Source organism: Oncorhynchus mykiss, chromosome 5 (genome assembly GCF_013265735.2).
Source record: "Oncorhynchus mykiss isolate Arlee chromosome 5, USDA_OmykA_1.1, whole genome shotgun sequence".
Classification (NCBI taxonomy): domain Eukaryota; kingdom Metazoa; phylum Chordata; class Actinopteri; order Salmoniformes; family Salmonidae; genus Oncorhynchus; species Oncorhynchus mykiss.
Window position 1 is genome coordinate 62,006,302 of NC_048569.1, and position 23,868 is coordinate 62,030,169.

Genomic DNA, 23,868 nt, shown 5'->3' on the forward strand with positions numbered 1-23,868 from the left:
GTATAGGGACAGGAGCAGGCTTCCAACCAGCATCATCCACACCTGAGAACACTCAAAGATTCTGTAGCCGTCCCATTTTGAAAATAAATACATTTTCCTCTTGACTTGACACTATAATACAGAGAAAAAGAAGTCATCCAAGTTTGTGATTGTGAGAGGGACACCATGTGGGACTTTACAGAGATGACACTACTCCTGTCTTTCCTGGTGGCAGTGGCTGTGGCTCAAGGTACGTCAAGTTAATGTCCTCACAATGGCATGTTTATTTGAATTAATGATTGATTGCTATAAATTAGCCTACATACATCCGAGTTTTCAAATATATATAATTTTTTAAAGTGTGAACTGTGTTTTAAGATGTTGGTTAATCTATCCCACAAAAAGCTGAATATTTTCCACACATTTTTCATAATATATGACCCTGTGTTTGTATCAATGCCTTTGTTTGAGATGCCATTTAACTGTCACTGTGGTAAGCAATATCATTACTCAAATGAGAGAAGTCCATAAGAGCCAATTCAACCCTGCACCCTGAACAGCTTCATCATTCTGACACACTGTCAATGATCCACCGTCTCTAGGAGAGCACTCTTGGTTTCTACAGTAAATGAGGAAAATAGCGACAGCTCACGCTTCGATTTAAACGTTTAAAAATGTTGTTAGAATGGTGTTTATGGTAATTCAATACGTGCACAGTCTGTCCCCCTGAACTTTAGAAGGTGAGAAAATAGCCTGTCCCAGTGGATGTCAGTGTTGGACCAACAGTGGTCCTTTAAAGGCTTGGACATACCAATGCTGATTTTCGACTGTAACACCGGTGTTACATTAGTGAATACGCCCTTATGTGAAACTAGGGACATTTTGTTTCCATAACTAGGGTTGACAGTGAGGACTTGTGAAGAGCAGAATCAACAACCTCTGCATCATCAAAACAGTAGCTTTGTGAGAAGGTGTTAAAGTTCACAGTAAATATGGTATGGGCACTGACTCTGGCCCTGTATATAGCTTACTTACATTCTTGTGTTCTTATTTTATTTCTCATGTGTTTTTGTTCTACTTGTCTTTTTGATAAAAAAAACAATTCTAGTACTACTGCATTGTGAAAGCCAGCAAGAAAGGCATTTCATTGTATGTGACAATAAAAAAAAAATTGAAACTTGAAACAGTGAGCTATTGTTATGTAGATGCAAGCTGAAAAGTACCAGTGGCCTGGCTTTGGCCCCAATTGAGAGCAGGTCAACAGGAGCCATGACCCAGTGAAACACGAGTGCCGGCCCGTGTGGATGGAAACAGAAGTCTGAGCCTTTTTGGGTAAAACACTGGGGTAAATTCTATATGGAAATGCACCACAATAGGTTTTGCCGGCTGAGAGTACTCAGCACCTCTGATCAGAGTGACGGACGTCATTCTGCAAACTGATTTTAAATGTAGAATTGTGAAAATGTCAGCAGTCAGACATCCACCAGCGGGGTGGTCGACAAAAAAACACAGCGTGCCGAACGATCGGCAGAAGAACAGCAGATCAACATTCAGTGTGCTGTGTGTGGTCTTTTAGGTGTTAGTGGTTTGATCCTACTGTAGCACCATAGGGATGCTGTCTGTCCCTGCAGGGTTATCCCACCTCTGGAGGTGTTAATCATGTGGTGTTAAGTCATCAGAACGCTCATTTCATTAACACGCTGTCATGTTAATGAGAAGCAGATGGATGTTTGGGGCTTGCTCTGCTCTAGTGGCAACACATGTTTCTCTGACATTGATTGTACAACGTCCTTGTGGCTGTAGACTAGTTACAGTATACAGTAAGGCCTAGATTCAATCCGGACCGAGGACAATTGACATTGAAAGGTCATTGCCGATTGAGCCTACATATGCAGCGTTTACCGTGAATGCAGTCTCTGTCGATCGGATTGAAGCTAGCCTTGAAGCTGTTATAATGGATGGATAGCCCTGGGATTATTTTAGAATTCAGTGCGTGTACAGTCTTGTTTGTACAGAAAAAGTATCACACTAACTAGGTGTTTGATAGAATGGACAGTGACGAATTCACTCGCCAACACATTGTGGCAGATGTGGTATTTTGTCCCCATCTCACCTCAATACATTAATCAGTAGCTGCAGACTCTTCGCAGGACTCAATCTGCACTCCCCAAGAAAACGTTTACTTTTATTTCCCCTCCTGATGCCTCTCTCTCACCTTCCCTCCATCATTCTCTTCATCACGCTCAGCATTCAGAGATTTATGACCTGTTTCTCTATTCGGGGAGACAGCTGCTCTGCTCCTGGATGCTGGGCGCTACTGAGGTGCCGAGACGGAACACTGTGACTGACATTACTCAGTCAGTCAGGCTAAACCTAGTCCTAGGTCTTAGTGGAGTGTTTTATATAGCCAAATGCCAAGAAGGCTGCCTGTTAATGAACTGTAATGTTCTGTGGCCGTGCCAGTCTCGAAATAGAGGTGGGCCAACTGGGACCATGAAGATGTCATCTCAGAACTCCAAAATCAATGTTGTCCTGTGCTAATCGGCCTCATTCAGAGAGACTAGCTAATTCTCCAGATGCTTCCACAGACTGTCTGGAGAGCAGTGGGCCAGCTAAACCAGTCACCAGGGAGTCTAGCCCACTGACTTTAATGAGAAAGGGAGGGAGAAGAAAGAGATCAAAGTAAGTCCCTTGTATTCCCATCAATCGTCACATTAAGGCCCTTCAAATGAAATGACTCCGGTTTCCCTCCTAGCATTACACTAGCATTACTTTCTGAGACATAGGAATAGGTTAAGGCTCAAGAAGCAGTTATTTCTCAAGCTCCTGTATAGCCATTGTAGAATAGAAAGCATAGAAAAGCACTTGCAGACATACTGTATTACTGGGAAAATACCACTGAGGCCATTAGTTGTTTTTATAGCTTGGATTAGTACATTTAGTACGGTAGAATAAGTTGACGTGAAGAACACAAAGCCTCTGTTATCCTTTTTTAAATCCCCCCAAATGTTGTGGTTGATTTGCATCATTAGTTAATGTCTGGGGGAAAACTGTGGAGGATAATGGACCACAGATGCTGCTGACCAATAATCAATCAGTAGCTCCCCAACCAGCCCTGCAGCCAAGAGGGAGGGAGTGGAGGGAGTGGAGGGAGTAGAGTGGAGTGGAGTGAGGGAGAGAAGGGAGGAAGGGAGGGAGGGAGTGGAGTGAAGTGAGGGAGAGAAGGGAGGGAGGGAGGGGAGTGGAGTGGAGTGGAGTGGAGTGAGGGAGTAGAGGGAGGGAGTGGAGTGAGAGAGGGAGGGAGTGGAGTGAGAGAGGGAGGGAGCGAAAGAGAACAGACCGTCTGATTCTTCCACTACAGTACATCTCAGCCAGAGTATGGGCCAAAGAAACAAAACAGCTTCCACATGTTTGCAAGGCCATGGCATAAACACTCACTCACAGACAGACACACATCAAAAACCCTTACTTTCTGTTCTGGGCAATCATTTATGTCCATTAATCCATACTGGACGGCAGAATGAACTTTTCAGCCCAATGGTTTGCCACAAACCCTTTTCTAAATAAAATGCTTCTGATTTTGGACAAATACCTCCTTATTACCTAAATCCAAATAAGGCCAGGCTCTGTAACAGATGTTTCCAGGGCTCTAATGCTTCACTGCACACGCCTGTTATTACACTTAACTGTGGGGCTGAGGCATGGCAAAGCTGCATCAACACTGTGTGGAGAGACGCTCAGCGTTCAGCCCAACGCTCATCCGCCACTCCATCCAAGCCATTTCATAACACAGAAGTGTTTTTACATGTTCTTCTTGTAAAGGCTCTGGAATATTTTAAACAACCTCCAGACCTGCTAAAAAGTCTGTGTCTCTGCCAACACACATCTGCCTGGGCTGCCTGTCTAATCTGACTGAAGTCTTTCTCTGGGTATCAAACTTCACAAACATATACTTTTATTTTCTTGCAAAATGTTATTAGCATGAGGCAATGGCCAAGTGTGCATGCTGCTCTGTCGAGGAAAACACCAGACCGAGCTGCTGAGAAGGCAACAGGAGAATGCCCTTTAGAAGGCCCTGCAGTATTAATAGATGGTTTTGTCCTCGCGTACCCTTTATCTAAAGCACAGCACCACATTAAAAGCAGCTTTATGACATGAATGGGAGAATGCTGAACACACCTCAAATAGAAGTGCTACCAGAATAAGGAGCAGAGGCCAGTAGGTACAACAACGCCAGGCATACCAGACATTGGCACCAGAATGGCCAAGCCAAGGCAGTTCGGGTGCAGTGGGTTGCTAGCATTACAGAGACAATGCTGGGGCTGGAAAAGAAATTCCAACACCCAGTTGAGAGTCTCCCTCCATGACTAATAGAACATTGCCTGGTATTCAGCTTTATTAAGTTAAGCTAGCCTGTGTGTCTATATTAAGGGGGAGAAAGAGGGTCTGTTAATAGGTACAGAAACATACTTGGCGCCGTTGTTAATGTATTGTTTCCATTACATGGGACTATACTTTGACCTTTTCCAGTATCTTGTTACTGGGTTGGTGTTTTACGAGGGTCATGGCGGGGTAGGAGAGAGGCCTCTATTAGGGAAGGTTAACCAGGAGTATAGACCTCAAACAGAGGAGTTTAATTGTGTTTCCTCACACGTGTGTTTTAACACATTTTAGATGAAGTAAAGCCACTCACGTATCATTATCATGAAACAGCGCAGATAAAATCACTGGCTTTTTAAATTCACATATAAAGTGTTAACAAGGCACTCAAAGGAACGTTAACTAGTCAAAGTCAACCACTGGAGCCGAGGCCAGTGCACTTAGACACCTGCCATAGCTGAATACAGAACATAATGTGGCCCTTTGATCAAATATGAATTCCTATATAAAATGCCCTAATGCACCTCATAAAACTACTCTTGTAATCTTTTAACGGTTGAGGTTGCATTATGAAACATCTTGAAGTGGTAAGTGTAAGCAATGTGTCCCTGTTGGAGTAGCCACAGCCTGTAATAGTGCAGTTCTCTGTCCAGTAGATTGTTCCATTAAAACCCTGCCCCTTCCAACAAAAAACCCAAACAATATCTGTTTCTAATTTCCAAAAGCCGGAAGTAGAATAGGCACAACCCCACACAATTAACTAATGATGGCATTGGTACTTACATACACTCCCTGTAACAAACTGCTCCATCAAGCCACAGCAGTGACTGCAACCCACACATCTTTAAACTCGAATCAAATCAACGTTAATTTAATGCGACAAGGTCACTTGGACGTGTGTCCAAACCCAACATGTATCCACTCATTAATGTCGGAGTTGTTTTCCTCCACAGTTCATCTAGTAATGATTAGGAAAGCTACAGAGAGAGTAAGAGAAACTGTTAGAGGTCGTTTGCTGCATAGGCATTCACATCTGCGCTGCAGAGGTTGTGTGGAGAGGCATTTGTTTCTATTTATCCAGTCATTCCATATCAATGACGGAAAACTGATATCAAATATGAAAACCCCTGTTTATGATCGACAGTATCAAGCTAGATATGAAAAGCCCACCTTGCATTGACTGCAGCCCATTGCTTTCATGTTACAGATACACCTGCAGTATGTAGGCCTGTGAGCACAGCAGTCAGTCTGGTTTAACCAGACTGCGAAGACTGACCTGTAACTTAGTGTACGTAATACAAATTAGAAGACAAGCCATTCCCTGGGGTGACCAGCATACTGTGACAAAATGCTCTAAAGCCATGAAATTGGAAGAGAATTGTGTTGGCGTAACAAAAAGAGCCACAGTCAGCAATAACAACCAGAGAGACTGACGCTGGCCCCTGCATTGGGTGACTTAGTGAATGTGTCCAAAAACTCTGCAGTGTCCCTCCTAAAGCGGTAAGCGCTCTCACAGACAGCCAGTCAGGCAGGCAGGCCGTGAGACAGTCCATGGTGTGAATGGCTTTCTCAGGCCGCAATGGCTTCGGGCACTTGGTTGGGAACCGAAAGAAAGGACTCCGCTGTTAGCCCTTTGATGCCTAATGCTGCCGCATATGTGGGGAGTGACTAGAAGTGTGTTTGTGTGTGTAATATCAAAGGGAATGACTGCTGTCTGTAAAATTCAACCAGCATAATGACAAGATCAGATGCAGATATAGAGAAGGCAGATGTACAGATGACAAAAGGGACAGATGGATCTGCTGTGGTCAACTGGACCCAGTTCATTGGCTCCTGGTTCTGCAGGTCCGTGCATTCGGAAAGTGTTACGTTACAGCCTTATTCTAAAACTGATCCAATTATTTTCCCCCCTCATCAATCTACACACAATACCCCATAAAACAAAGCAAAAACAGGTTCAGAAATTTTAGCAAATTTCTTAAAAATATCACATTTACATAAGTATTCAGATCCTTTACTCAGGACTTTGTTGAAGCACCTTTGGCAGCGATTTCAGCCTCGAGTCTTCTTGCGGTATGATGCTACAAGCATGGCACACCTGTATGTGGGGAGTTTCTCTTATTCTTCTCTGCAGATCCTCTCAAGCTCTGTCAGGTTGGATGGGGAGCATCGCTGCACAGCTATTTTCAGGTCTCTCCAGAGATGTTCGATCAGGTTCAAGTCTGGGCTCTGGCTGGGCCACTCTGAAGGACATTCAGAAACTTGTCCCAAAGCCACTCCTGCGTTGTCTTGGCTGTGTGTTTAGGGTCGTTGTCCTGTTGGAAGGTGAACCTTCGCCCCAGTTGGAGGTCCTGAGCGCTCTGGAGAAGGTTTTCATCAAGGATCTCTCTGTACTTCGTTCTGTTCATCTTTCCCACAATCCTGACTAGTCTCCCAGTCCCTGCCGCTGAAAAACATCCCCACAGTATGATGCTGCCACCACCATGCTTCACCGTAGAGATGGTGCCAGATTTCCCCCAGATGTGACACTTGGCATTCAGGCCAAGGAGTTCAATCTTGGATACATCAGACCAGATAATCTTGTTTCTCAAGGTCTGTGAGTCCTTTAGGTGCCTTTTGACAAACTCCAAGCGGGCTGTCATGTGCCTTTTACTGAGGAGTGGCTTTTGCGTGGCCACTATAATATAAATGCCTTATTGGTGGAGCGCTGCAGAGATGGTTGTCCTTCTGGAAGGTTCTCCCATCTTCACAGAGGAACTCTGGAGCTTTGTCAGAGTGACCATTGAGTTCTTGTTCACCTGGCATGCACTGTCCACTGTGGGAACTTATATAGACAGCGGTGTGCCTTTCCAAATCATGTCCAATCAATTGAATTTACCACAGGTGGACTCCAGTCAACTTGTAGAAACATCTGAAGGATGATCAATGGAAACAGGATGCACCTGAGCTCAATTTTGAGTCTCATAGCAAAGGGTCTGAACACTTATGTAAATAAGGTTTCTAAAAACCTGTTTTTGCTTTGTCATTATGGGGTATTTTGTGCAGATTGATGAGAAGAGAATATGTTGTATCAATTTTAGAATAATGCTGTAACGTAACAAAATGTGGAAAAAGTCAAGGGGTCTGAATGCATTGTATAATATACCATATATACGTATACCAGGGTATTTGGAAATAGCCACAGGATGGTTTTTCCAATACCGAAACCACAGTATTTCTTTAACATCTAAGATTTTTTATAAATTTGAATAATTGTATATACTTTAAGTAAATATCTGCAGTTAATTCATGCAATTTGTTAGGAGATAAAGAAGATTGCGTTCTTCATTTCACCTGTCACATAATTTTTCATTATGAAGTTTACTGGTTGTCCCCAGTCACATGGTGTTTGTTTAGAAGCACAACGACAAGAGACTGCATGGAGCCTTGTGAGTTACTCACTGTTGTGCAGCATGTTCCCGGTGATCTAGTTACAGTATAGAATTCACAGCTAAATGTTTGCCAGCTAGATATCTTATAACTATTAAGTTAACAGTCTAAAATGTGCTAAAAGCCCTGCAGTTGTGTATTTGGTTAGCTAATTTTGTAGCTAGTTAGCTACCTAGCTAAGTGGTTAGCGTCTTCCAAAATCAAGCTTCGCTTGGCAACAGCAGAGAATCCCCTCCTGGATCAAGAGCCTTGCTGGCTTATACTTGTTTTGTGCGTGGAGCAAACGATGAGTAGCATTTTTTTGTTACTTGTATAACTTTATGAACTGGGATGTCTGTCCCGGAAATACTTTAAGTCAGAGACTGTATAAAATGTTCGTAATGCGCTCATTAGTATTTAGTTAGCATTCTCTATTGGATTATACATGTACTTGTTAGCATTGGTAATCTTCGAAATACAAAGGCTCAGGAGGGTTTGAAATGAGCACCCCTTGTGTTCAGTGCCGGTATTAAAGAATATCCCGTCTGACAATCTGGATACCGCCCAAGCCTAACAGACACACACAAACACACACACAGACACACACACACTTAAATCACAACTGCTGCTACCAGACTCTTATTATGATTTCTAAATAATGCACAATTTAAACACTTGCCCCCAGTCCCCATTTCCCCAAAACAAACATGTAAATATTGGACTATAAAATGTGCCTTCCTTTATTATACTTGTGCTAAAATCATTATTCTATTCCACTGAGACATTTACTTTATGTTCATATTCTTATCTTTTATTATTTATTATTGTTGTTGCGTTGTCGAGAAGGAACCTGCAAGTAAGCATTATGTTGGATCGTGTATAACATGTGTATCTCGTACATACGACTAATAAAGCTTCAAATTTGCTCAAACCCTAGATCCTAATCCGAGCACTCCGTTCCACCACCTCTGTTCTCTTGACCATCCCAACCCTACGTGAGGGCAGCTCCTACTGAGCCCAGTCAAAGCTCTTCTCTGTCCAGGCATCCTGGCATCCCAGTAGTGGAACAAGCTTCCCCCTAAAGTGAGAACAGCGGAGTCCCTGCCAATCTTTCGAAAACGTCTGAAACTCTACCTCTTTGAAGAGCATCTTAAATAACTCTCACGGAAATGCAAATGTAAATCTGGATGGAGCTTTTCCAGGCTGATTGCTGACATTTCCCTAGCTTGGAGGGGCGGCAAAATAGAGTCCGGCTTGTCTTTGTTTTCTGGAAACCCAGACACCCCAGGGGCAGTGTACCGAGATCGGTAACCCAACCCAAGACTACCCTGCGGCCTTCAACCACGGCCCGCGAAGTGAGACGTACAGTGGGGCAAAAAAGTATTTAGTCAGCCACCAATTGTGCAAGTTCTCCCACTTAAAAAGATAAGAGAGGCCTGTAATTTTCATCACAGGTACACTTCAACTATGACAGACAAAATGAGAAAGGACAGAGGAGGACAGAGGAGCCTCTTAAAGAAGAAGTTACAGGTCTGTGAGAGCCAGAAATCTTGCTTGTTTGTAGGTGACCAAATACTTATTTTCCACCATCATTTTTGCAAATAAATTCATAAAAAATCCTACAATGTGATTTTCTGGATTTGTTTCCCTAATTTAGTCTGTCATAGTTGAAGTGTACCTATGATGAAAATTACAGGCCTCTCTCATCTTTTTAAGTGGGAGAACTTGCACAATTGGTGGCTGACTAAATACTTTTTTTGCCCCACTGTACGTCTCACTTCGCGGGCCGTGGTTGAAGGCCACAGGGTAGTCTTGGGGTGGGTTACCGATCTTGGTACACTGCCCCTGGGGTGTCTGGGTTTCCAGAAAACAAAGACAAGCCGGACTCTATTTTGCCGCCCCTGCAAGCTAGGGAAATGTCAGCAAAATACTTTTTGGCCCCACTGTAGACATTCCTCTCACATTCACAGACACTCAGATGACCTGATGAGAACACGCCGATCACCCACTATTCAGACATGTAGCTCCGCAAACCAGAAAACCGTCATGCTTCCGCCCCCATAAATCTGGTTCTCCCTGTTGTAAAACATGGTGGATCCATTGAACAGAGCTCCTGAGGTTACTGTTACAGTATGATCGTGGTGCAGGTAAGGTTGGTGGTCATGATGTAATGGTGTATTCATGGTGTGGTTTTCCCCATCCAGGACCCATCTGGAACAGCTCTCTGTTTAAGAAGTGGAGCCAGACAGAAAGGAGCAGGAAGCTGGCCTACAACACACTGACCGAGCCACAGCAGACCACAGGTGAGTGAGCTCAATCCTAATGCCACCTGGTTTACCAATAGAACCCGGGAGGGAAGAAAACTCACACAACACTGTCTTCTGCACCAGACAGCAGGGTTTTCCCCCTTTGATGTATTGAAACTCCTAGACTTTACACACCCATGGTAACAGCAGAACATTGACTGATAATATGTACAGTTTTATAACATACTAGTAACATTAACATACAACCTATCAGAGTTTGGGGTCAAGTCCAATTTTTAGCAAAGGCCAAGGGTGAGACACCATGAGGTTTTTCCCCAATTTATCAACTGAGTTTGAATTGATTTCCAGAAGGGAAATGACCTGCCTGTATTGTGTAATTAATGTTCAGTTCCAACTAGACATTCACATTCCATTATGCTTAGATTCCGTCTTGTTTCTTTGATTGAGCAGTCTGGTGAAACAAGACAATGGTGTTAACTTGTCAGGATCATAGCAGAGCAAAAAAATTGCATGGAAATAAGAGTATTTTACATTCACGAGTTCAGTTTAACTATTCATTACAAAGTAAGTACAGGAAATTAAAACAAAGTACCTAATGTCACCACAGGGATTAAAATGCACTGGATTTTGATACATTTGCAAGTGTTTTTAATTGAACAAAGAGACTAGAGGTCACTAGGTCTGTGTTGAGATTGTCTACCTACAACAGCACAGAGAACACATCCTGATAATGTCCCTCAATAGATCACCTCACTTCGTCTCCTGATCCCTCCCAAGGGTCTCTTTCCAATGAAGCAATCTATTATTCAGAGAAAGAAATATCCATGGTATGTTGCTAATGGAATGTAGTGAGGTTGTTTCTTCACATCTTTGGTAATCCTCAGAGCTGAACATGTGGCAGACGAAAGCTAGACAGCGTGCCTCTATCCCTTGGAAAGAGTTTGGTCAACGCAGGCTCCCCTGGGTGACTCAACTCAGCAGAAAATGGCAGTAGCAGACTCTTCTCTTAAACGTTGTGACCTCCCTCCTTGTTGTGACCCGTATCTCCCTGTCTTTGTCTCCCTCTGCATGTATGGCAGGTGTGACTGAATGGACGTCCTGGTTCAACATCGACCATCCAGGGGGGAATGGAGACTACGAGCGGTTAGAGGCCATCCGGTTCTACTACAGGGAGAGGGTGTGTGTCCGGCCTGTGGCCATGGAGGCCCGCACCACTGACTGGGTAGCAGCAGCCGAGACTGGGGAGGTGACCCACTCCAGCCTAGAGAAGGGCTTCTGGTGCATCAACAAGGAGCAGCCCTACGGACGCATCTGCTCCAACTACCACGTCCGCTTCCAGTGCCCACCAGGTACCCGTAGACCACAATACTCCCTTCACGTGGGTTACAAGGGCCACTTAACACAGTAGCAGATGCATGGCTTATGGACACTAATGATCTGTTTGTCTTTTCCCAAACTGTGAAAGAACTGTGCTTGTACATAGTTAAGTAACAGTTATTTTTGCAAACTTCAGGCCAGCTTACTTGAGTCCATTCTATCTCAATGTGGAGAACTCACTCACCCTTGTCACTCTGTCTTGTTTCTGTGTGTCCAGTTCAGGCCTACTGGACAGACTGGGCCGCCTGGGGAACCTGCTCTGCTACAGCCTGTAATGACGTGGGCATCCAGGTGCGCAAGAGGAAGTGTATGAGCATCCAGCCCCTGCCCCTGCTGCTGGTGCCCCCATGCCAGGGCCACCACACAGAGAGGACGGAGTGTGCCACCCCACCATGCGAAGGTACCCTCCCAACACAACCTATACATAGACCTACAGCAGGGGTGTCAAACTCATTCCATGGAGGGCAGAGTGTCTGCTGATTTTTGGTTTCTCCTTTCAATGTGTCCAGTTAAGACCTAGACAACCAGGTGAGGAGAGTACCTAACTACTGTAATCAGTGACCTTCAATCATGTACAAGGGAGGAATGAAAACCCGCAGACACTCAGCCCTTCGTGGAATTAGATTGACACGTGACAGTACAGTATACCGCGCCAGTCTTTAACATCAAGCCGATCATTATCATGGACCTTTTACCTAATTCCTCCTCTGCCAAGAGACGTTCAGCTGATCAGAGTCATCACTGACACGAAGACAATCAGTATCATTCAACTGTAGCCAACAGATCTGAGATGTGGCAGTAGGTACATTAGCTATTCGGTTGTTTAATAAGTACAAAGACTACGCCCACAGCCTTTGGCAGCAGTATAGTTTCACATACATAAAAGCCTCTTCTCTCTAGCTGTCACATTTCTCCTAACTTCTCCTGAACATGGGCTTCTTTCAATTATCTGTCACTGTCGTAAACACACCTTTTGATGTGTTTAAGGCTCCAAGGGCTTTGATCAGGAGGAGGCTGTCACGGTGCACTTTGCTCCCTAAGAGGAATCAGTAGCAGCACCGTCGCTGCTCTATCCCATAGAGAGGAGGAAACCACCTGACACGTAACACTTTCATCAGTTGACCAGTAGCCTGGCAAAAGTCCTGTGATAATACTTTCACAATGCCTCTTTCCTTCCTCCTTTCTTTAAAGTGACAGTTCAGTTACAGTTTATCATCTGGATCATTAATGTTTACTTTCTGCTATTTGACCAGCCAAGTGGACTCCTTGGAGTCCATGGGGAGCATGCTCGGTGACCTGTGGCAAGGGTCGCAGGATCAGGAGGAGGACCTGTGTGAGAACCTCTGTAACAGTGCAGTGTGTGGGACGAGCGGCGGAAATCCAGAAATGTGGGAAAAATCCATGCCCCCCACGTAAGTTGTAAATCTAAAGAGAGAGAGAATATGTCTGTGAAAACAAAATAACAATTCTAATCTAATGTGTAAAAGTATACTGAATGTATTGTGTGTGGGTGTTTATGTGTATGTCTGTGTTTCTGCAGCCAATTGTAATCGCGAGTGTCCCAAAGGTCGGCCCAGTGAGGACTGCAGTCGCTGTGTGTGTGAGGGCCACGTGCTCCAGGGAGAGGTCCTCAGTATGTCCGGTGTCCCTGTAGCGGGGGCCAGGATAGCGCTGGCCAGCCAGCCCAAGATCATCCATGCCCGTACTGACTCCAAGGGCCTCTTCAGACTCCCAGGGGTCTGCTCCAGCTCCCCCACCCAGCTCTACATTCACAAGGAGAAGTTTGCCCCCGTTACCATCTCCACCTCCAGCAACAGCACTGGGTCATCCTGGGTACGGGTGGTTCTAAAGTCTGCAGGCGAGTCACGCTTAATAACCTTAACAAACAAAAGCCCAATGATAAAGTATGTTCTCTATGTACTTACTACTGGGTTGAGCCAGTCAGTCTGTCTGTATAACCATCCAACCACTAGAGTCAAACTAGGGGAAGGATGTATAAATCAACAATCTGGACCACTGGAGAACAGTCTGAAGTAGTTCAGACCATTACAACCAAATGCCCTATATATACAGGAGTATATGGACAACCCTTCAAATGAGTGGATTTGGCTATTTCAGCCACACCCATTGCTGACAGGTGTATAAAATTGAGCACACAGCCATGCAATCTTCATAGACAAATATTGGCAGTAGAATGGCTTTACTGAAGAGCTCAGTGACTTTCCAACAAGTCAGTTTGTCAAATTTCTGCCCTGCTAGAGCTGACCAGGTCAACTGCAAGTGCTGTTATTGTGCAGTGGAAATGTCTAGCAGCAACAACGGCTCAGTCGCGAAGTGGTAGGCCAGAACGAGACCGCAGAGTGCTGTAGTGTGTACAAATCGTCTGTCCTAGAGACAACTTCAGCACAATAATTGTTTGTCGGGAGTTTCATGAAGTGGGTTTTCATGGTCGAGCAGCCGCTCACAAGCCTAAGATCACCATGTGCAACGCAAAGCATTGGCTGGAGTGGTGTCAAGCTCGCCGCCATTGGACTCTGGAGCAGTGGAAACATTCTCTGGAGTGATGAATCACGCATCTGGCAGTCCCACGGACAAATTTGGGTTTGCCGGATGCCAGGAGAACGCTTCCTGCCCTAATGTATAGTGCCAACTGTAACGTTTGGTGGAGGAGGAATAATGGTCTGGGGCTCTTTTTCATGGTTCAGGCTAGGCCCCTTAATTCCAGTGAAGGGAAATATTAACTTTACTCTACAATGACATTTTAGATGATTATGTGCTTCCAACTTTGTGACAACAGTTTGAGGAAGCCCCTTCCTGTTTCAGCATGACAATGCCCCCACGCACAAAGTGAGGTCCATACAGAAATAGTTTGTAGAAATTGGTGTGGAAGAACTTGACTGGCCTGCACAGAGCTCTGACCTCCACCCCATCGAACACCTTTGTGATGAATTGGAACGCCGACTGCGAGCCAGGCCTCATCGCCCAACATCAGTGCCCGACCTCACTAATGCTCTTGTGGCTGAATGGAAGCAAGTTCCTGCAGCAATGTTCCAACATCTAGTGGAAAGCTTTCCCAGAAGAGTGGAAACTGTTGTAGAAGCAAAAGGGGGAACCAACTCCATATTAATGACCATGATTTTGGAATGAGATGTTCGACCAGCAGGTGTCCTCATACTTTTGGTCATGTAGTGTATATACAGTGAGGCCTGGAATTATTGGATCAATTGATTAAATATCAGCAAAAAATACTGTAAAATAAATATTGCAAATGTATGCCAAACAAAAAACAATGATTGCAAAGTTAAACAAACCATATAACTCTATGCAAAAAGACCACTTCTAACAATTTCCATTGAACATTTTTACAAAAACATATTTACTTGAAAAACTGTGCAGATGCAAAGTTTGATAACAGAATGACTGTACCAACAGCACAAACCATCATTCTGTTACCAAACTCTGCAGTGTTGTTCAAGTAAACTATTAAAGGTAGTCCTTGTGCATAGAGTTGTATGGTTTGTTTAACTTTGCAATCATTGTTTTTCTATAAGACAAACATTTTAAAGTGAAAAATCTGAGTCTCAGCATCACTTCACAACTGTGGAATTGCCTTGAGCTATATTGCATGCTCATTTAATTTTTTAGAAATTAATTAATTTTATTTTAATACAATTGCTAAGAGAAAAATGTGGTTTAACAGGTCATTAAAAAATATCTCAAAATGATAGGGGTCAAAATGATTGGCTCCCCTGTTTTCAATACTCCAGCACCCTTCCCTTGCGAGGATAACGACACTGAGACTTTTTTAAAAAAATGTATGAGTTGGAGAACACATTGGGAGGGATCTCAGACTATTCCTCCATACAGAATCCTTCCAGATCCTTGATATCCTTCGTCTGCCCTCTTCAATTCAAACCACAGGTCCGGAAACTGAGATGGCCATTGCAAAATGTTTATTTTGAGGGTCAATTAACAATTTCTTTGTGGAATTTGAGGTTTTTGGGGTTATTGCCTTGTTGGAAGATTAACTTGGGGCCAAGTTTCAGCATCCCCTTGTTTAGGTCAACGGGCATCATGAACTTTACCAAGTACCAGGACATTTGAGCCAAAAACCTGGTTGCCTCTGCCAGGAGGCTGAAAATTGTCCGCAAGTGAATCTTTTAGCAAGACGATACCAAAAGTACACATCAAAAGCCAGAAAGATATTGGTTATTTGAGGTAGTATGTACATGTAGGTAGAGTTTAATTAAAGTGACTATGCATAGATGACAACAGAGTGGCAGGGGAGGGGGGAGGGGGCAATGTGAATAGTCTCGGTAGCCATTTGACTAGATGTTCAGGAGTCTTATGGCTTGGGGGTAGAAACGGTTTAGAAGCCTCTTGGACCTAGACTTGGCGCTTCGGTACCGCTTGCCGTGTGGTAGCAGAGAGAACTGTGTATGACTAGGGTGGCTGTAGTCTTTGACAATTTGTAGGGCCTTCCTCTGACACCGCCTGGTATAGAGGTCCTGAATGGCAGGAAGCTTGGCCCCAGTGATGTACTGGGCTGTTCGCACTACCCTCTCTAGTGTCTTGCGGTTCGAGGCCGAGCAGTTGCCATAGCAGTCAGGATGCTCTCGATGGTGCAGCTGTTGAACCTTTTAAGGATCTAAGAACCCATGCCAAATCTTTTTAGTCTCCTGAGGGGAAATAGGTTCTGTCGTTCCCGCTTCAAGAAGGTCATGGTGTTCTTGGATCATGTAAGTTTGTTGGTGATGTGGACACCAAGGAACTTGAAGCTCTCAATCTGCTCCACTGCAGCCCCGTCGATGAGAATGGGGGCGTGCTCGGTCCTCTTTTTCCTGTAGTCCACAATCATTTCCTTTGTCTTGATCACGTTGAGGAACAGGTTGTTATCCTGGTACCACATGGCCACGTCTCTGACCTCTTCCCTATAGGTGGTCTCGTTGTTGTCGGTGATCAAGCCTACCACCGTTGTGTCATCGGCAAATTTAATGATGGTGTTGGAGTCGTGCCTGGCCGTGCAGTCATGAGTGAACAGGGAGTACAGGAGGGGGCTGAGCATGCACCCCTGAGGGGCCCCTGTGTTGAGGATCAGTGTGGCGGATGTGTTGTTACCTACACCTACCACCTGGGGGCGGCCCGTCAGGAAGTCCAGGATCTAGTTGCAGAGGGAGGTGTTTAGTCCCAGTGTCCTTAGCTTATTGATGAGCTTTGAGGGCACTATGGTGTTGAACGCTGAGCTGTAGTCAATGAATAGCATTCTCACATAGGTGTTCCTTTTGTCCAGGTGGGAAAGGGCAGTGTGGAGTGCAATAGAGACTGCATCATCTATGGGTCTGTTGGGGCGGTATGCAAATTGGAGTGTGTCTAGGGTTTCTGGGAATTGAAGATGGCTGTCCATAAGTGCAGATGAAGGATATCAAGGATCTGGAAGGAATCTGTATGAAGGAATGGTCTAAGATCCCTCTCAATATGTTATCCAATCTCATTAAAAATTGTGACAACTGCTGACGTAAAAAGGGCTTTATAAAATACATTTGATTGAAAAGGCTGGGTTTTGTTATTCTCGCAATGGGAGAGTGCTGCACTATTGAAAACGAAGATTTTCATTTTTTATTATTTTTTTGTATTACTTGTTAAACAAAATATTTGTAAAAATCTATGTTTTTGAGCATACAATATAGTTCAGTATTTGTATTTATTTTATAAAGTATTTTTTGCTCATCTTTATCAAGGGATCCAATCATTCCGGACCTCGCTGTATGTGGAAACTAAACACAGGTGCAGTTACAGGGGCAGGATTTTAACCATAATCACACCAATCATTTTTCATAAGTACGGAGACCAACAAGAGTTTAGTAGTAGTAGGCCTGATTAAGTTTTATGGAATCATGATGCCTCGGTGGTACCATTCACAACAGTTTCGGAGCCAGGTTTTTAAGGATTTGTTTCCTACTGCTTTGCAGAGAAGCCATATGTTGTAAAGCACCCGGAGGACAAAGTGCGCTACGAGGGACAGCGTGTGATGTTGTGCTGCAAGGCAACAGGGTCGCCCATGCCTGACAAATACTACTGGTAAGATAATGCATTTACTTTTTTTTTTTTATTATTATTTTTTTTTACCCCTTTTTCTCCCCAATTTCGTGGTATCCAATTGTTGTAGTAGCTACTATCTTGTCTCATCGCTACAACTCCCGTACGGGCTCCGGAGAGACGAAGGTTGAAAGTCATACGTCCTCCGATACATAACCCAACCTAGCCGCACTGCTTCTTAACACAGCGCGCATCCAACCCGGAAGCCAGCCGCACCAATGTGCCGGAGGAAACACTGTGCACCTGGCAACCTTGGCTAGCGCGCACTGTGCCCGGCCCGCCACAGGAGTCGCTGGTGCGCGATGAGACAAGGACATCCCTACCGACCAAGCCCTCCCTAACCCGGACGACGCTAGGTCAATTGTGCGTCGCCCCATGGACCTCCCGGTCGCGGCCGGTTGCGACAGAGCCTGGGCGCGAACCCAGAGTCTCTGATGACACAGCTGGCGCTGCAGTACAGCGCCCTTAACCACTGCGCCACCCGGGAGGCCAGATAATGCATTTACTTTTAAATTCTGGAAAAATCCTCCAAGTTTTATTTTAATCATGGCTAGATGCCATTATTTTAATTGTTAAAAAAACTTATTAGAATGTTCTGTTTAACTTTTTAATGGCATGTTCTCCTTTCCAGGTACCACAATGGGACCCTACTAGATAGGAATGTGTTTAAATACGAAGAGGATCTGCTGTTGAGAGGCCTGAAGCCAGAGCAGACTGGACATTACTACTGTAAAGCCAGCAGCCAAACAGGCAGCAGCAAGTCTTCACAGGCATTCCTCACTGTTATCGGTATGTATAGACCTTATCCATCCTATACTAACTGTACCTATACTGTACTTGTAGAAATGAACAGTATGGGAAGGATGCTGGATGAAGTAAACTGAATGAGAAAGGGGAGAAAAAAAAAACAGCAAATTTTACTGTATCTGTTACAACTAAAAATAAAAAAAATACACCCAAGGAAAATAAGATCATTAAATATCAAGGGCCACAGAATCTGGCAGCACGTGGAGCAGTAAGGTTTTATTATGTTTACATTGGTCGAAAGCAGCCTTGTCTAAACAAATCTTCTTTACCGAGAAATCCTGGACACAGTAAAAACCCAAATCCCAGTTCTCCAGAGCTCCCCGTATTGAAGTGAAATCCAAGATTGACAATAAATCCTGTTCCTTTTTTTTTTGCCAAGTCAGAGAAGAATGCGTTTCCACATCCTTACGGGATAGATACACATTGTGCATATTCCCCAGTTGCTTGTTAGCTACGATATAGATTGACAAATGGGGTTTGCGGAGGAGTGTGCTAAAGCAATCAGCCCCGGGCTACAGCCTGAGAGATTTGCCCCTGTGACTAGACCAACAACACCTGGAGCATCAAGGCTCTTAGTGGTGAATGATGAACCTGCTTCACACTACCAGCCCAGTGTGGTTCCCTTCACTTGGGAACATTAGGCTACACTCCAGTTAATTAATAAAATATTGAATTCAATTCATTCATATTAAAAAAGACAGGACTACAGATGTAGGGTCTTCATTTGAACTTTCCTGAAATGCAGGAAATGTCCAACTTGTAGTGTATTTGAGGTTTAAGAAAGCTTCTTAAGTTTGTAATTTCCACTTTGAAATGTCAGACTTGATTTTCCATTACTAAAAAATGTATTAACCCCTACAAAAATGTCCATTAATTATAATCCACATAATTCAAATGTCTTATTGCTGCAGGATTATTTCCCTGCTGTAGCAAACTGTCTCAATTTAAGATCTTACATCTGTACCATTTTCCTATCGTTTCTTTTAGTTGTGGTAATTTTAATTAGTTTTTGAAAGAACGCAAAGGGACCAGGGACGGAAATTACACATTGGGCTAATCAGACTGTTCCATCTGTCTGCAATAATCTTCTTATTTGGAGGATGGGGAGTTTAACAGGAACACTGGAGCGTATACTCAGCCATGATGTCATGCACATTAATCATTTTGCCAACATTTGGGTAAACAAAAATCTTTTCTTTCCAATTCCCATCTGGATGGTTGGTGAACAAATGTTCTCCCGAAGTTCACATCTAATTACCCCATTATGAATGATTTGTTGTGCAACTTGGCTAATCGTGGTTGTCGCTCAGCATGTGGACAGAGAGAGAACGTGTGTTTAAGTGAACACTTTACATTGCGTATCCTTTACCATGTAGTTACCTTCAGTGTACCTTGATAACCACAATGCAATTAACCAGCATTGAACAACACTAGTCTTTTTTTTCCCACTGAGAATAAAGGAAACCTCTAAATGTTGTTCATATTACCATAGTTACAGGTATTGTTATTGCATACTAATTACACTAATGCTCCCTATGAAAATGAAATTCTAGGTAATTACATGTTAATGTGAAGTATGACAGAGTGGGCCATTTGCATCTGTTTTTTGTATGAAATAAGTGAATGAGTAAATGTACTCCTGTATACGCATATGCTTGTATGTTTACTGCCATAAAACTTAAGTGTATTCTCATTACTAACTCTATGTGTTGTGCATTCCACAGCTAAAGGCGCACCGGCATGCAACCCCACTCCTGAGAACCACCTCATCAGACTGCCCATGGACTGTGTTCAGCCTGGGACGGACTCTATGTTATACAACGCCGGCCGCTGCCCCCACAACAAGTGTGCAGGCTCCCTGGACTTTGACCTGCGCTGCAGGGATGGAGGTGGCTACTGCTGTGGGGTCCAGAAGATGGAGAGCCGGGTAATAGACTGTGGGAGCTACAGCCTGCCCATCAAAGCGGTAACTGAGTGTGGCTGCCAGAAGTGTGTAGTGCCCAAGGTGCTGGTACGTGGCAGGGTGGTCACAGCAGACAACGATGAACCACTGCGTTTTGGGCACATGTACATTGGCAAGGAGAGAGTAGGCACCACAGGGTACAAAGGAGGCTTCACACTCAATATAACCCCAGACACAGAGAGGCTAGTAGTCAACTTTGTGGATCCCACACAGAAGTTCATTGACACTCCTAAGGTGTTTATCTTCGACAGGAGAGGGGGGTCTGTTTACCATGACGTGAAGGTGATGAGAAAGCAGGAACCTATTGATATCAATGCTGGAGAGACAAATACCATTGACTTAGGAGAAATTAAAGGGGAGGACCCTATTGGACAGATCATCATACCTCCAAATTCTTTCCACAGGAATAATGGAGAGGTGTACAAAGGTACAGTGAAAGCCAGTGTCACCTTCATTGACCCCAGGAACATCACCACAGCTGCTGCCGCTCCTGGTGAGCTCAACTTTGTGGACGATGAGGGTGACATGCTTCCACTGAGGACATATGGGATGTTTTCTGTTGACTTCAGAGATGAGGCGAACCAGGAAGTCCTGGGGGCTGGAGCGGTCCAAGTACTCCTAGACACACAGCACGTCAAAATGCAAGCTCACATTCCCAAAATGAAACTGTGGTCCCTCAACCCAGACACAGGTATCTGGGAGGAGGAGAGTGACTTTCACTACACTCAGACCACATCTGGTGGTAATGGGAGGAGCAAGCGAGAGGAGCGCACTTTCCTCATAGGTAACATGGAAATCAGGGAGCGTCGACTTTTCAACCTGGACGTGCCTGAGAACCGCCGCTGCTACGTCAAAGTGCGGGCGTACATGAATGACAAGTTCCTGAACACTGAGCAGCTGGAAGGTGTGGTCATCAGCCTGATAAACCTGGAGCCCAAGCCTGGCTTCTCCTCTAACCCCAGAGCATGGGGTCGCTTTGACAGTGTGATAACCGGACCCAATGGAGCCTGCCTGCCAGCCTTCTGTGATGCCCAGGTGCCTGATGCTTACACAGCTTATGTCACAGGAGTTATGGGTGGTGAAGAGCTGGAGGCAGCTCCCTCAACCCCAAAGATGAACCCAAACATCATTGGAGTGTCTCAGCCATACTTAGACAAGATAGACTACCAGCGATCAGACCACGATGATCCAGCTCTCAAGAAAACAGCCTTCAGAATCAACTTGGCAAAACCCAACCCCAACAATGTGGAAGAGACCAATGGACCAATATACCCCTATCAGAGTTTAATAGACTGTGAAAATGCTGGAGTCGATGCCAACCACTTCCGATTCTTCAGAGTGGAAAAGGACAAGTACGAATACAATGTTGTGCCCTTCCAAGAGAACGACTTAACATCGTGGACGGGTGACTACCACTCCTGGTGGCCCAACCCTCAGGAGTTCAGGGCTTGCTACATCAAGGTCAAGATCCAGGGGCAAAAGGAGGTCATGATAAGGTCACAGAACCATGGAGGCACCCACCCTGAGACCGCAGGTCAGCTGTACGGTATAAGAGACATCCGCAGCACCCGTGACATGCATGTGGCCAACACCTCCGCAGCTTGCCTCGAGTTCAAGTGCAGTGGTATGCTCTTCGACCAAGCCGCAGTCGACAGGTCCCTCATATCAGTCCTCCCACAGGGAAACTGTCGGAGAGTGGGAGTCAACAGCCTGCTAAAGGAGTACCTGACCAAGCACCCCCCTACCTCACCGAACAACGAGTCCCATGCCTTCAACATGCTGGGCCCTGTCGACCCCTTGGGGCACAATTATGGCATTTACACGGTCACAGACCAGAACCCTAGGGTGGCAAAAGAGATCGCCATCGGACGCTGCTTTGACGGTACCTCTGACGGGTTCTCCAGGGAGATGAAGTCAGACACTGGAGTTGCTCTGACCTTCAGCTGCCCAGAAAGGACTGTGACCAGGGAGAGTCTCTTCCAACGCCTCCAGACGAACCCCAGCCAGACTCTTTCTCAGATGGCCCGGGACATGCGGGAGGCGCAGGGGCTGCAGGTCCGGGGAAGGTCCTCCCGGGTGGTGACCTACCCCTCTGGTTCCAGCAGCCGCAGATCCAGCTCCTCTACCAGGAGAAGATCCACGATGCGTGCACAGGACAGGCAGTAGATCTGCCGTTAAGTGAGTTACAAGTTTTCGTTGAGCCACAGAATGAAAATTGTTAGTGCGTGTAAAGATTTCCTAACACCTTTCAATCTACTCTTAGGTCTTTGGGTTGGAAATAAAGAAGATGGTGTCCTCACAACCAAATAATGAAATGTCAAGTTGGGTCAGCTTGGTGATGTTGGATGTGAACTTTCTCTGAACAGCACGGTACTCTATTGAAACAGTAACCATTCCGGCAAAATCACACGGAGGAGAGAAATTAAGACATGTATTTTCTCTGAAACTTACTTGAAGGGTTTGGCAATAAATATCAATATTAATTTTATTATTTGAGAAGAACTACATTTCTTTAGCTTTCATCAGTCCAGCAAAGGACATTAATTTAATTGGCGTTAATAGGCTTTTATGAAGGAAACAACAAAATCCATTTCTGAGAAATCAAGTTTATTTTTGGATTTGTAGCGTTCCACATTAACCATTGTGGCCGTCTTTTCTGATGTCTATGATCGCATGAGTTATAACCAACTGTAAAAGCCAGTCTAAATGCTAAACACTTCCTAATTGGCCAAAGCTTTCCATTGTACTCACGAGTCCCTCAAAATCTGAGGAACATCAGGTCCTAGTGATCCAGTCTGTTTGTAACAGACAGTGGGCCCCTTTTCTAGAAACCGGGAAGTATTCTCTGCCAAGAAGAGGCCTATTTAAGATGCATTGGGGTGTAAGGAATTATCGCGTCCGTGGAACAGAGAACGCTTTTTAGTACCCTTGTTTCTAGGTTTAAAAAAAATTATATTTAGCATGTTACATTGCCAACTGCGATCCAGACAAACTTTACTGTAACTTAACTACAACATGCATCAGGACCCTAGCCAAGACAAGCATCCCTTAACGGATCTCACCAGTAGACTAAACAGAGCCTGCGGTATGGGACCTGGGAGAAGAGATTGTGAGGAATGACACAATTACCTTCAGCCCTCACTTCCCACAAAGTCCCCAAGTACTCATCCAACACACCTCTCTCTGTCTGTTCTTCAACATCCCTTGTACGTTACTGTCAGGAATGTAAAAAACAAATAAACAACAGACATGAAACCCCTATTTATACATAGCAGAGAATTAGCTAGACTAATTCTGAGACTGTATTGTTGTTTGGTGTGGGGGGATGTCTGTCTTTGTCTTATGAAGTGCAATAGCTATATTCCATTTTGACTTGAGAGCCCTTGCAAATCATCATGTGACAAGCCAATATACTGTACTTCGTACTGCTGGTAAATAGGGTAAATCCTTCAGTATACAGTGTAATCGGAAAGTTTTAAGACCTCTTGACTTTTTCCATATTTTGTTACGTTACAGCCTTATTGTAAAATTGATTAAATTACATTTTTTCCTCATCAATCTACACACAATGCCCAATTATAACAAAGCCAA

The 23,868-nt window shown here is 44.5% G+C and overlaps 1 protein-coding gene across 1 annotated transcript; it reads left to right on the forward strand.

Annotated features, from left to right (window-relative positions):
• Positions 1-23,868, forward strand: cilp2 (cartilage intermediate layer protein 2). The gene is made up of 10 exons (XM_021603740.2): positions 1-229; positions 9,972-10,070; positions 11,114-11,383; positions 11,629-11,811; positions 12,665-12,823; positions 12,952-13,269; positions 17,381-17,489; positions 18,139-18,296; positions 20,039-22,455; positions 22,541-23,868. The coding sequence occupies exons 1-9, from the start codon at positions 166-168 to the stop codon at positions 22,441-22,443; spliced, it is 3,765 nt and encodes a 1,254-aa protein (XP_021459415.2). The 5' UTR covers positions 1-165; the 3' UTR covers positions 22,444-22,455; positions 22,541-23,868.